Source organism: Peromyscus eremicus, chromosome 2, assembly GCF_949786415.1.
Source record: "Peromyscus eremicus chromosome 2, PerEre_H2_v1, whole genome shotgun sequence".
NCBI lineage: Eukaryota > Metazoa > Chordata > Mammalia > Rodentia > Cricetidae > Peromyscus > Peromyscus eremicus.
Window position 1 is genome coordinate 131,996,535 of NC_081417.1, and position 14,540 is coordinate 132,011,074.

At 42.5% G+C, this 14,540-nt stretch overlaps 1 protein-coding gene across 1 annotated transcript in view; it reads right to left on the reverse strand.

The window, feature by feature from the left end:
- Ccdc30 (coiled-coil domain containing 30) overlaps positions 1 to 12,321 on the reverse strand; it is a 62,452-nt gene extending 50,131 nt beyond the window's left edge. Inside the window, exons 1-5 of the mRNA XM_059255873.1 lie at positions 12,211 to 12,321; positions 8,339 to 8,437; positions 6,438 to 6,563; positions 4,510 to 4,644; positions 176 to 339 (exon numbers count right to left, since the gene is read on the reverse strand). Coding sequence (XP_059111856.1) covers positions 176 to 339; positions 4,510 to 4,644; positions 6,438 to 6,563; positions 8,339 to 8,380 — 467 coding nt within the window. The 5' untranslated portion in view covers positions 8,381 to 8,437; positions 12,211 to 12,321. The remainder of the gene's footprint in view (positions 1 to 175; positions 340 to 4,509; positions 4,645 to 6,437; positions 6,564 to 8,338; positions 8,438 to 12,210) is intronic.
- Positions 12,322 to 14,540: the final 2,219 nt, after the last annotated feature.

Consider the following 14,540-nt stretch of genomic DNA (forward strand, 5'->3'; position numbering starts at 1 on the left):
AGAAAGAAAAAAAGAAAGAAAGAAAGAAAAGAAAAAGAAAAAACAAACTCTAGGAAATGCTTAAAACTAATTTTTTTTCTGATTACATCTCTTGAAAATGAATGTCAGCTCCTTAGGATAACCAAGCCAAATAAACGCCCCTCCAGTTACTGTGTTCAGGAGTCTCTCAATTTACCAGGGTGCCTGTCCTTCTTCACTTGGGCTCAGAACCTCTCCTTCCAAAAGTGGCACTTTAGACACCAGATCTTCACTGTGGCCGTCACTTGTCATTAAATTGGCAGTTCTGTCCCCTACAGAGCAATGTTCTAACTGTTGCAATTCTTGTGAAAACTTTGAGACCTGTAAAGTTAAGTGAAAAAGCCAATGTTCTATTTTGCAGCCGTGAGGAAAGCAGATGGACTCCACCCAATGCTTCATTACTGCCTTAAGTTATCCAAACTGGCGCCCTACAGCAAGTCTTAGTGCAATCTAGTTAAATACTCTGCAGGTGTATATAATGTAATCCATGTTGGCAGTAGACATGTGGGTATGTAACTCCATGATTTAACCAAACAAACAAACAAACAAACATCCAACCAAACAACCAAACAAACAGATAGTTTGGCCTTCGATGTTGACGTTTCTGTTGCTGTTATAATCGCGTTGTACCTTTAAACAGGAACAAGGAGCAAACGGCAACAGCACTCCAGTGAGCCCTTGGCTTTTACACGCCCACCACACATTTTTGTCCCCAAGTTCTGACTGCGCTTCCTTCATTGATTCATAAAAGCAGTAATATAGTGCCTTGAGAAAATATTAGAAGACTACCAGCACCTTATAGAAGGGACATTTCTTCCAGTCTGACCATATTTATCTGAAAACATTTGAAAGGTTCCTTGGTGACTGTGGTGGCCCCTAAATGCCAGCCTATCTGATAGTTTATTTAAAAGGCTATACTGTGAGGCCCAGGCTCAGTGTTGGATGGGAAATGAAGATCTGTATAAGCTTCCTAGGGGAATCCGGTGCATGTGGGCACTTTGAGGGATACTGCGTTGCATTTTTATTTGTTTGCTTTTAGAAGATTTTGTAGATTTCCCATCCTCGATGGTTACTTGGGGTTACTCATTGTATGTTCATACGAAATCCCAGCAGACCTCCTTTCAGGAGTAGAGAGGCTGGTTGGGAAATGGAGATGGTTCCCACCATGGTCCTGAATTAGAAGAGCAAACGATGCTTGTCTGAAAACGCAAAGCTCCTACAGTAACTGTGCTTGATTCCAAGAGCCAGGGAACTAAATACAAAGCTCGACTTCAATGTATTTTAAGAGATTCCGTTGTCTCCTATGACTTTTCCTTCCCCTGAAGAGAAACTACAGAGCGCGGTATAGACTCCCGTGCCCATACCTCTCCCAAGGGCCGTCACTTTCCAGTGAAGGTGGGCCTTGAACCTTGGGAGATGGGAGGTGGTGGGTGGCTTATTTAAAGTGTGGGGAGCATGTGGTCAAAGAGAGACATACAACTGGATCAAGCAGCTTTGAAGAGGAGGGAGGAGGTCACAACATGAGGAGCTGAGGAAGCAGCGAGACAGGCCGTAAGGGAGGCAGGTCTTGGAAGACAGTTTTCTTAATGAGCGTGCATTAATTTTGCAAGCAGGAAAATAAATTCCAAAATGCTACTTAGTTTTTACAGTTATTCTAAAAATGCAAACATTACATAATGACAGTGAATTTTAGGGTTTTTTTTTTGGTTTTTTTTTTGTTGTTGTTGTTGTTTTTTTTTTTTTTTTTTTTCGAGACAGGGTTTCTCTGTAGCTTTGCACCTTTCCTGGAACTCACTCTGTAGCCCAGGCTGGCCTCGAAAATTTTAGTTTTTAAAGAATAGCAGAGAGCAGAACTTGGGTTGAATTCTCTAATAAATTGAAAACAACAGTAACACAAACATCAAGCATTTTCTGGGTCCTCTGGACCCACATACAACAAGGTTGGGATGTCTCTTAAGTAATTGGAAAAAATATTTTTTTCTTTTTTCAATTATGTGTATATATGTGCATGTACATGCAGTTGCCTGGGTAATCCAGAAAAGAAAATCAGCTGCCGTGGAGCTGGAATTATAGGCAGTTGCGAGCCGCTCAGTGTGGCTGCTGGGAACTGAACTGGGATCCTCTGCAGGATCAATAGGTGCTCTTAACCACTGAGCTATTTCTCCAGCCCCAAAATGTCGCTATCTATCATGAAGAAAGTTAATCCCATTGGCCCTTCTAGGAGATGGATAGTGTGGGAAAGGACTAGCTTCCATTTGATCTTAGCGTTAATACTTCAATCGAATCATCAGCCACATTTAAATACTAGAGAACTAAGCTGAGTGCTCCACTCTGTGAGACCTTAGGGTAGGACAGAAAGAGCACAGGCTGAGAAATGTCACACAGCTTGGCAGTAGTTCAATAACCTAGGGTCCCCGGGCTCTTTGTATAAATTGAATGAGCTGACCTACAAGATCACACCTGTTTCTGCTATAAATTTCTGTGACATGATTCTAGATGTGACCCAGACAAAAAGTCTGTGAAATAAGAAGCTTTGGCAAATCCATAAGGCACAGCCTGCCTTCTGTCAAGCAGGGCACCTTTAAGTTTAAAGTGCTGCGTGTTCCAAAGAGAAGCTTCAGGATGCAAAGGCTCAAAGCAAAAACATTTCAGGAACAATAGTTTGATGGGCAGAAATGCAGCATCCCAAAGAAGCCATCCATGAGACGGTTATCATTGCAAAGGGAAACGGTAAACTCACATCATTTCCATATGACTGCTGTCCAGAATGGGGCACTTGCACTGTACTGTGGGGGAAACACCAGATAAATCCAAACTGAGGGACCTTCTTCCAGATAACAGCCTGTGATTCTTTCAAAATCCCTAAACTGAGATGGCTCAGTAGTTAAGAACACTGGCTGCTTTTTCAGAGGACCTGAGTTCAATTCCCAGAAACTACATGGTGGTTCACAACCAGCTATAATGGGATCTGAAGTCCTCTTCTGGCATGCAGGCATACATGCAGACAGAACACTCATTTAAAAAATACATAAATAAATAAAATTTTATTTATTTATTTTGTTTTTTTTTGAGACAGGGTTTCTCTGTGCAGTTTTGGTGCCGGTCCTGGAACTCACTCTGTAGACCAGGCTGGCCTTGAATGCACAGAGATCCACCTGCCTCTGCCTACCGAGTGCTGGGATTAAAGGTGTGTGCCACCACCACCCGGCTTAAATAAAAAAAAAAAAAAAAATGAAATCCTCACCCTTAATAAGGTGGTCTCAGGAGGAGGCCTTAGGAAGCAGCTGGGGCACAAAGGTGGAGCTCTCATGATAACATTGGTACCCTTCAGAGAACAGCGTGGGCTGGGGAGATGGCTCAGCGGTAAAGCATTTGATGTGAAAGCGTAGGACCTGAGTTTGAATTGTCAGAACCCATGTAAAGCCAGATGTGATGGGGGATGGGGTGGGAGTGGGTGGAGGTGTGTGTAGAATCCCAGTGCTCCTCCAACAAGATCAGGGCAGAGCCAGGAGGACACGCAAAGCTTGCAGACCAGTTGGCCTAGCATAGGCAGTAGCAAAATGTAAGAAACCCTAACTCAAGCCAACTGGAAGGCCACCTGAGGTTGACGCCACACATGCTGTGGCATGAGCATGTTCACACTCACACACATAAATATTCATATGCACACATATATCATGCACATACACGCCAAGATTAAAGAGGAGAAGGAAGGAAGAACCAGGAGAAGATGGCCATCTGCAAACTGGAAAGCAGCCTTCACCAAACGGGGACCTATTGGTGCCCCACTTTGGATTTCCCAACCTGCAGAGCTGTGGGCAATAGTCATTTAAACTGCCTAGTCTATGATATTCTGTTAAAACTGCCAGACTTCTTCAAAAACCTCACAGACAGACAGACAGACCAACAACTCCTGTGGCAGATTCAAGGGCTTAAAGAGCATTAAGTGATCTTATATTGTGTCTTAGACTAGAAATGTTTTGAGTTGTTGTTCTCATCTCCTCTTCCATGATTGTCTCCTCCTCCTTTTCATCTCCTCCTCCTCCTCCCCTCCTCCATCATTGTCTCCTCCTCCTAGATTCCTCCTCCTTCTCTTCTTCCTCTTCTTCTCAGTTTTTGTTCAGGAGTGGGATTGAATGCTTAGCGTGCTGATGACTCACCTTGCTGGCAGTGTCCCCAAAGCAAAGGCTAGTTGTAGACCGTTCCCCACACATCTCCCTGGATTGTGGACCTTTCCCTTCCTACATTCCACACAGTAATCCACACTCCAGAAATTCGGTTGATAGGAAGCTGATTTAAGACATCCACGGGCAGTTTAAGTGTAAATGTTTGCCCTGATTTATAACCTACACTATATGTCATTTTGTTATATCCTAGTAAAAGAAACTTTGATTTCTAAATCTGCTACTTAAAGTTTCCTTTTACTTTATCCACATACAAGACATGTTAAATATTTATTGAACACTCAAATAATCAATAATTCAATCTCACCTTGGCTTCTAATTCAGAATTCTCTCTTTGTAGCAGGTTATATGCTATTAAAAACTGCTCTCTGCCCTCAGGTCTTGGAAGACTTTGAATTTCCTTATAAAGGCACAGGAGTTCTGACTTTGATTTTTGGAATTCCTGTTTAAGAAATGAAGATTTTTTATGATAAAAATATATTTAAATTTAAAATTGTTTTAAATAATAAAGAATTTTTAAAAAGTAAAAAAAAAAAACAAAAATAAATGTTAAAAAAACAAAAACAAAAAAGAAATGCAGATATTCTGTAGGATAAATCAAGTCTACTTCCCTGCAAAGGAATACAATTTCTACAAAGGATTCTTGAAATGGTCCTAACAAATTGTTCAGTTTTAAATGGTACCAAATGCAGTGTTTCAGTGTTTACCTTTTACAGGTTGAAAGACTGGGTGTCTACAGTCATGACTATTTTAAACAAAGCTTGGATAAAGGTAAAATCTTCATCAGCTCCTGAATTAAATACTTATTTACCTTAAAAATACAGGGCTGACAAGACGGCTCAGCAGGTGAATGAGCTTGTCATGCATGCCCAGTGGCCTACATTTGATCCCTGAAATCCATGTGAGGGTGAAAGGAGAAAACTGGGTCCACGGAGCTGTCCTCGGGCCTTGGCACTTGTGCTGTGCCAATGTATTATCTCCCTGATCATATACAACAATAATAATAAATTTAAAATGTGTCTCACAGCGTCTTTCATAGAATATTGCACTAGAGCGTGGTGTAGCTTTACTAAGCACCCCTAGCAGGGCTGCTTCTGAAACTAGGGCTGGACTGAGTACCAGAACTTAGCCTCATGTACCAGGGAAAACTAAAGCCGCTTCCCAAGTCTGTGCGATTTCAGACTCTGCCCTTAACTGCAGATCCTGTTGCTAATGTGTGCTCAGTGACTCATGTGCAACATTTCCTCTACTCCTCAGATTAACTGTTTCTACACAGTTCATGTGTGGTTACACATTGTTCTCACACTTTCACACAGATATGCAGAAGAGGGGAGTAACAGTTTGCAGTACCCAGTAGCCAAAAGGTTACAGGACACTTACTTTAAGAGAGGAGCTACCTGATGTCCTCTGAAAGCTTTGAAGTCAGAGGGAATGGAAGGTGGGGGTGGGGGCGTAAAAAGGCAGCAAGGGGGAGGGGGCTCCTAAAGCCAGCCTAAATGAGAACAGAAGGGTGGGGCCCTAGTCTAACAGGTTGGAGCCCTTGTAAGAAGAGAAGAGACACATGGGTCACACCCTGTCAAGAGGACGCAGAAGGCGGCCAGAACTTCCTAGCCTCCAGGACTGTAAGGAAGTGGATTTCCATTGTTTAAGCTACACAGCCAATGGTACTGAATGACAGCACCCCAAACTAAGTTATATTTTCTTTATTGTGTTGCACGGCCCAGGCATGAGAGCTCAGTATGGGTGTGTGAAGCAGGAAGTTGGATGTCTTCCTCCATGACTCTCTGCCTGTTCCTTTGAGGCAGGGTCTCTCACTGAATGGGAAGTTGGCTGCTTCTGCTCAGTTAGCTGGCCAGTGATCTCTGTCCCACAGTGCTGAGGTTTCAGACACACACAGTCATGTCTAACTTTTTTTTTTCTTCCAAGATGGTTTCTCTGTAGCTTTGGTGCCTGTCCTAGATCTCACTCTGTACACCAGGCTGGCCTCAAAGTCACAGAGATCCACCTGTCTCTGCCTCTCAGTACTGGGATTAAAGGTGTGCACCACTACCTGCTTTTTTTTTCTTCATGTCTAAATTTTTACATGGTGCTGGGGAGTTGAATTCAGGTCCTCATGCTTGCATAGCAAGGACTCTTACCTACTGAGGTATAATTTGCTTTAAGATAGAAACAAATCGTCACATGAAATCCCTAAACTAGAAAAATAAGAAGAAAACGCCACCCTGAGTGTGATACCTCACTATCCACTCTCAAGGACTTCTGAATAGTAACAAAAGCAGATGCCAGGTGCTGCCGCTTCTCTCGGTCTTCTGACAAGTCACTGTCAAACACTTTAATATTTTCTTGGCTCATTTTCAATATCTGGAAAAAGCATTTTGCATAATTCACTTTGTGAACTATTACAATAACCTTCTTAACTTAATGTTAAAATCATGTGTGGATATAGAGACTTAGGAAAACTAGTTCATAGGACACATTTTTCTCTGCAAGCCAGTGGATACAACTGCTACGTGTAGTGAGCCTTGTCCTGCCTACAGCATAGCCACCATGGTAGGTGTAATATGTGGTTCTGAAGGCATTTTATGAATGTTAACCATGTACTAAATATATTTAAATTTTATTATTTATTTAGTGGGAGGGAGAATACACACACAATATTTGTCAGAGGGCAATTTCTGAGAGTTAGTTTTCTTCTTCTACTATATGGGTCCCAGGAATCAAACTCAAGGTGTCAGGTTTGGCAGCAAGCACCTTTGCCCTCTAAGCCAGTGGTTCTCAGCCTGTGGGTCAACCCTCAAAGGGGGTCATGAACGACCCTTTCACAGGGGTGACCAGAGACCATCCTGCATATTGATATTTACATTGCAAATCATAACAGTAGTAAAATTACAGTTACGAAGTAGCAATGAGAACAATTTTATGCCTGGGGGTCACCACAGCATGAGGAGATGTGTTATCAGCATTAGGAAGGTTGAGAACCACCACTCTAAGCCATTTCCCCAGGCCCCAAATGTAAGATATTGACAGAATCTTCCCAAATGAAACACTGATGATAACTGGGGTAATAATTGTAATAGCTGCCATTTGCTCAGGGTCTATCACGCATCAGACACTATGGTGAAGGCTCTACATAGATTATCTCACTGTTTCTGAAGGATCACTATGGGATAGGAACGTAACTATCATCATATTTTCCCCCCTGTAGGACATAGGTCTCAGATGTTACGTCATTTTCTAAGGTCTTACAGCTATTGCCGACTTTCAAGTCCACATTTCATAAGTGCTTACTTTTAATTTCTATTCTGTACAGCCACATCCACGTACACTTTTTGTTGGGTATAAAGCCTGCCAGGGAATCTGCCTAAAATCAAAATGTGCCTTAGTGAGCACAGAGTGAGAACCCCCTTGACGTGCTCCATGGAAAGAACAGGCCGTCAAGGGCAAACACACCTGGTAGGGCAGAGCTGTGCCCCTGTGTTTTAGCACCAACAGTGTAAGAGCTGGTTATTTCATCATTCTTAGCCTCAGTTTCCCCTGATGAAAACCAAGGACAACAGTGCCTGGACATATACGGACACTCTGCTCAGAGACAATGCGCGGTATTGTTCTGAACTCTCACCGTCTAAGGTGAAGCAGTAAGTTCAGTCATCCTGATGGTTTCCACAAGCCTCACCGACTTCTTTTTCACCAGAATGAGCTGGAGATGGACCATCCCCAGACCTGTGCTTCCTCTCTCTGCCTGTCTGCAGTGTTATGTGCATTCTTACGTGGTTTGTCTCGCATGTATTAAGAAATATAACTGAGCCAGGTGGTGGTGGCTCACGCCTTTAATCTCAGCACTCGGGAGGCAGAGGCAGGCGGATCTCTGTGAGTTCGAGGCCAGCCTGGTCTATGAAGTGAGATCCAGGACAGCCAGAGCTGTTACACAGAGAAACCCTGTCTTGAAAGAAAAAAAGAAAAAAAGAAAAGAAAGAAAGAAATAAAACTGAAGGATTATCTTTTCAATCAGGGTATGAGAGGTGGAAGCAGGGGGATTAGGCATTCAAGGGTAGCCTTGGCTGCATGGTGAGTTTGTAGCCAGGCTGGCTGTATGAAACCTGTCTCAAAGTAGAGTATCTTCTATTTTCATTTCTTACCTCATTAAAATCCTGAACTTTAATTGCCTCTTGGTCTTTCATACTGGTGTCTCTTCAGTCTTCCTGTGTTACTGATAACTCGGGCTCTCAGATGGAAATCTCAATCCAAATAAATCACCAGGTTAAATACACGAAAGCATTACTAAAATATCCTTAAAATAAGCTACATTTGTTCAAGTGAATATTAAATTTTTATTGTTATTGTGTGTGTGTGTGCACATGGTGTGGAGGTCAGAGAACAACTTTTGTGGAGTTTTTCTCCTTCTACCTTTTTGTGGTTCCAGAGGTTGAACTCAGGTCTCCAAGCTTGTACAGCAAGCACCTTTACTCACTGATCCATCTTGCCAGACCCCAAAATAGGCTACATTTCTTTTCTTTTAAAAGACACATTTATTCTTGTTTTACCTGTATGAGTATTTGCCTTTATGTGTGTATATGCACCACATGAATGCAATGACCTTGGCAACCAGAAGAGGGCATCAGACCTCCTGGAACCCAAATTACAGATAGTTGTCAGGAGTCATTATCACGAGATATTACAGGCCGCAGGATTATGCAGTAGGGATTCAGCTGTCATTGATAAAGGTCAACCTACCAGAACCAAGGGTTCTGGTGGAGGACTAAGCTATCACGCAAGGATTGTTGGAGTTATTGCCTTTTGAATAAATTGGCTGTTTCTTGCTACAGACTTCTTGCTGCAGAAGCCATAGCTTATTCTCATATGCTACAAATAAACTGTAATTTATTTCTGACAGTTTAGAAGTGTTTGATCATCTATTGGGCACAATTTCCTCTATGCATTTGGGGTATATTGATAACGTCCCCTAGATCCCCTAGCTATGTGTGAAAACAGTCATACCGTCAAAACCTGTTTCCCACAACCAGATCTTTGCTCCTTTCTCCAATGTAAAGGTAGAGGTCTGCCTTCCTGCAGTTATCTTCACTGGCAGGCATTTGGTCAGTGCTAAGTGTCCAGACAAAAGAATCTCATTTGAGACATTCTCAGACACCCAAGGACATAGAATTACAACATGTCTGAATTTGTTGATTCACAGCCTTTAGATAGATAGGGAACAAGTGTGCCCTGGGCTCACCCCGCCACCAGATAGGAAAGTGCTGCCATAAGCTGACCTCGCACTAACAAATTCTTAACATTTCGTACTTACTTTCACCCCAGTTTATTAATTAGCTTATCATCTAACCACACTTGGGAATGCAGTATGACACATGGATTCCCTTTTCCCTTCTTAGATTTCCCTAATTGATTTAAGGTCTCTCTCCCTTTCATTTGACCTGTTCCCTTTAAGAGTTCACTGAGGCTTTTACTAGCCCCTCCCTCAAGTCATAAAAAAAGCCCGACAGTCACTGCCTCCTGTAAACTCTTATGGGCCTTTTATGACCCTGAAAGAATTCAAGCCTTGTGACCTTGCTTTGGCCAGAGAATTGCTGATTGTATGTGTATAAAAACTGGAAACTTCAGAGACTCGGGGTAGAATAAAGAGAGAATAGCAGAGAGATCAGAGGCAGAGAATAAAGAGACATGGAGAGAAAGAGCATGTTGTGAGTAGATTCATTCCCCATCCCTCAGATTAGTTCCTTTGCTCGTTGTAGCCCCTTTGAACTCTGGGAGAAAGCCTTTGAGGCCGGCACTTAAAGACTTTCTGTAGGTTGTGAGCTGCTGTGTGAAAGCTGGGAACTGAGCCTGGATTCTCTGCAAAAGGAGTCTCCTGGGCTGTTGGCTCTCCAGCCCCAAGTGACATTTCTTAGGTATTTTTCTCTGAGACAAACCCCAGGAAGTGTCTTCCAACAAGTTTTACCTTCTTTCTCAGGTTAGATCTACTGTCCATTTTAATTATGGGTGGACTTACTGGTTTGGGCTTTTGCTGTCTGGCAGTGAGCCAAAGGGAACCAACATTAGAAAAGAGCTCTAAAGCATCCTGTTGCGTTAATCAAGCTACTCTTTACAGTCCTCGTGTTCAAGGTCCAGAAAACAGGAATAGCAATCTCAAACTGATGAGCTAGAAAGCAGAAGGGATGCTACTTTAAAACATGGATGCAAAGACTCCAAAGTGAGTTAGATTTCTCCTGACAGTAGTTGGACAAAATGTTGAGAATTGTGTCAATTTATAGCATGGCCTAAAGAGGAGGGAGAATATATTTTTCCCCAAAGCATCTTCTCCCTCGTCATTACTCAACATCCATCCTAGTGAACACTTTCGCATGTTCCCATAAGACACCCTAATGCATTCAACACTCAAGGCAGGCATTCCTTAGCCCTGCTCACATGGTGTCTGATGCTTTAATATAAAACAGGGAGACACCTAAATTCTTAGAACTAAGATCACCATACATTTTCCTGCTATTAGAATGTCATCCTCAACAAGAACACCAATAGACACACTAACATGGATGAGGGAAAGATCAGGAGGCCTCAACCCCAGACAAAGAACTATAGGCACCTAAGGAAGGCTTGGAGCAAGAGAAACAGCCTGCCCCAGAGTCACCAACTGGCTATCCAATACCAAGTGGTCAGTCCTGAAAACACACGCATACCGGTAACATGGTACAGACCGAGTAGGTTGTATTTATATATTTAAGAATCTCTCTCTCTCTGTGTGTATGTGTGTGTGTGTGTGTGTGTGTGTGTGTGTGTGCATGCACATGCGTGCGTATAGCAACAATTTAAAAAGAGGCCATGAATTTGAAAGAAAGCATGGTAGAGGGGGTGTACATGGGAGGCTTTGGAGGGAGAAAAAGGAAGAAATGATATAATTATAACCTCAATCATTTAAAATAAAAAAAACTGCAAGCAAAAAAGAGAGAGAGAGAAAAGAATGTCATATACTTTAACTTTTTTTTTTTTTTTTGAGACAATCTCACTGTGTAGCTTTTGCTGTCTGATCACACTCTGTAGATCAGGCTGGCTTTGAGCTCACAGAGAATTACTTTGTTTGCCTTTGATTCCCAAAGCCAGATTTAAAGGTGTGTGCCATCACAACTGGCTATTTTAAGGACAGATTTTTTTAAAAATGTTTAAGATACTTGGGTATATATCCAAGGAATGCTCAATCATACCACAAAGATACATGCTCAATTATGTTCATAGCAGCATTATTTGTAATAGCCAGAACCTGGAAACAACCTAGATGCCCGTCAACTGAAGAATGGATTAAGAAAATGTGTACATATACACAATGGAGTACTACTCAGCAGAGAAAAACAATGACAGCATGAAATTTGCAGGCAAATGGATGGAACTAGAAAATATCATCCTGAGTGAAGTAACCCAAATCCAGAAGGACAAACATGGAATGTACTCACTCATAAGTGGAAACTAGATATAAAGCAAAGAGCAATCAGACTGCAACCCACAGAACCAGGGAGGCTACATAGCAGGGGGGACCCTAGGATGACTGTGGCTTATAATAAATTTTGGGTTTACTCAATCACTGGGCAAGCTTCAGTGAAACATTTCACTATTAGGATAAGAATTTGTACTGTATCAAGCTAATTATAGAAAAAATTCCCACATCCAATTTCAGAAAAAATAAAACTATCTATGATACATAAAAAAGTTTAAGATAGCCTTTTCAAATAATATATTTGAAAACTGAATAATAATTTGTAATTTATACTTAATATATAATAACACTGGCTAACACAGCTTATTTTATATTTGAAAAATAATATATGTGAAAGCATTTGAACATATTTTACAAATATGTGTGTAAAATTTACCATCACTTATGGCACACTGAATACAGTTCTGCATCTGAGCAATTACATACTTTATGAGACCAGTGACCAAAGTCTGAAGGTGGAAATGGACGCAAATGATGAGCTCGCTGGTGTCTGAAGGGAGCTCACCTCACCTGTCAGTCAGCAAAAACAAAGGAAAGCCAGTGACTTGTTGCAGGTTGCTCCTTCACAAGGGCCAGTTGTCAAGGACTTTGGGAAACAGTTTAACGGCTCAGAACACAGCGCTGTCGATGTTCTGTCTGGGAGGCGGGGCTCACTCCATGCTCCTGACTGTAGACTGACAAGTAGGTCCTGCTGCAGTCCCCTCTCTCAGTCACAGATGGCTACAGTATTATAGAGGATGAAACCCTGCCCACTCACCTCTATGTGGAGTGGTTTCTGTACACATCATTGGGCATGCTACGATGTTAGGTTAGAAGTAATTCCCTATATAAATCTCTATAAATCTCCACGAGAGTTGGTACTGTATAGAAAATGAACTCTAGAACCAGATAAGCCTCTATCAACTCCTGGCCAACTCTTGCTTTGGTCAAATCCCCTAAAGCTCTAAAAAATATGCAGACGTGTGTGTGTGTGTATATATATATAATATATAATATATATATAATATATATATCTGCTTTGAGGACGTCTGCGCCAGGGATCATGTGAGCCACTCTTTGTGAGAGCCTCACACTCGTCGTCGTGGCTCAATAAACATTTAAAGCACCATGGACACTGTTATCCTTGACAAATAGCTTGAATTTCTCCTTGACAAAAACCATCCATGTTTCTACTTTGTGTCTATGGGTAGAGTTTGTGCATGCCATCATCTGTGGAGGTCAGAGGGGAGCTTGTGGGAATCGGTTCTCTCCTTCCACCAAGTGTGTCTTCATGCAGACAGACAGGGACAGTCATCTACTTATTGATGAACCTGATGGCATTTAGAAACGCTATCATGTTTTTAGGTGTCTAAGAAAAGGAAGTGACTTTCCTTTAAAAAGCAAAGAATGACCTGCATGTTTTTATCTTCAAGAAAATTCTCCAGGGAAAATCTGCTGCAAGGCACCCAGAAGTGAAGGCTTGGTGACAGGTGTGGCGCAGGAGCAGGAGCTTTGCTAGTGCTAAGGACCACAGTGACTGGGCTTGAGAGATTCAGGGGCAAAACCCCGGGCTCTGAGGTCAGGCGGAGCTGTGACACCATGGTTTTTTTTTGTTTGTTTGATTTTTCGAGACAGGGTTTCTCTGTGTAACAGCCCTAGCTTTCCTGGAACTCGCTCTGTAGACCAGGCTGGCCTCAAACTCACAGAAATCTGCCTGCCTCTGCCTTCCAAGTGCTGGGATTAAAGGCTTGTGCCACCACCGTCTGGCGGACGCCATGGTTTTTACAGTTATGAATTTGTGGCCTTGGTTCCCTCAGCCAGGTGAACAATTGCTGCCTTCTGGGATTTCTGTTAGCATTTTTGTGAATTTTTTCAACTGAGCATGGTAGTGCACAGCTATAATTCCAGCTTTGGGGAGACTGGGGCAGGAGGGTAGCAAATTTGGGGCCAGCTTGGGCTACAGAGAGAGATCTTGTCTCTATAACAGGACAAAACAAAAAAAAAATCCATGATTTATGGCAAATCACCAGTACTCACTACAACACTGTAGATTCCCAAATATTAGCTTCCACATGTATTAAGAAGGGCTTCCCAGAGAAATATAACCAACACATACAGAGAGAGAGAGAGACAGACAGACAGACAGACAGAGACAGAGTCTCCCTTCTTTTTTTTTTTCCATTCACTCCCTCAGTTGATTGGATGAGGCCTACCCACACATGGTTGGCATGCTTCCCTCAGTCTGCAGATTCAAATGTTAACCTATTTTGTGAAGGTTCTCAGACACAGTAGGGATATCTGAAGTCCATTCAGGCCGACATAAAATGAACCTGGCACTATCCTTTCATTTCCTCTTGTCATAAAATACAGTAAGCAGCGGTCAGGAGAGACTGCCCACCTGCAGGCTGAGCATCCATGACAGTGATGGAGGGCTCCAGGTCAAGGTTGAGAAAACAGGCTCGTGGGAAACAACTGTGCTCACCTGCTGGCCACAGCACTCAGCTCTCTCAGTTCCTCAGCTCAGTGATCCTGGGGTTAATAGCTATTGGTAACTCATCACCTGGCTGCCAACCTTAGTTAAGGCAGTAGCAGCCTTTTCTTTGTGAAGGAACTTTGGAGGAAAAAAAGATTCATTTTCAGTTCCCACCCTCCTTCAGGAACTGCCTTAAAAAGTCCTTTAACTCACACGGATCACTGTTCACTGATAATGTGTGATGGGTCTCCCAATGTGACAGACACCTATAATCCCAGCACTCAGGGAGCAGAGGCAGGAGGCTAAATTCCAGGCTAGCCTGGCCTACCTAGTAAGCTCCAGGTCAGCCTGGGCTAGAGAGACCCTCTGCCTCCCCCGTCTCCACATA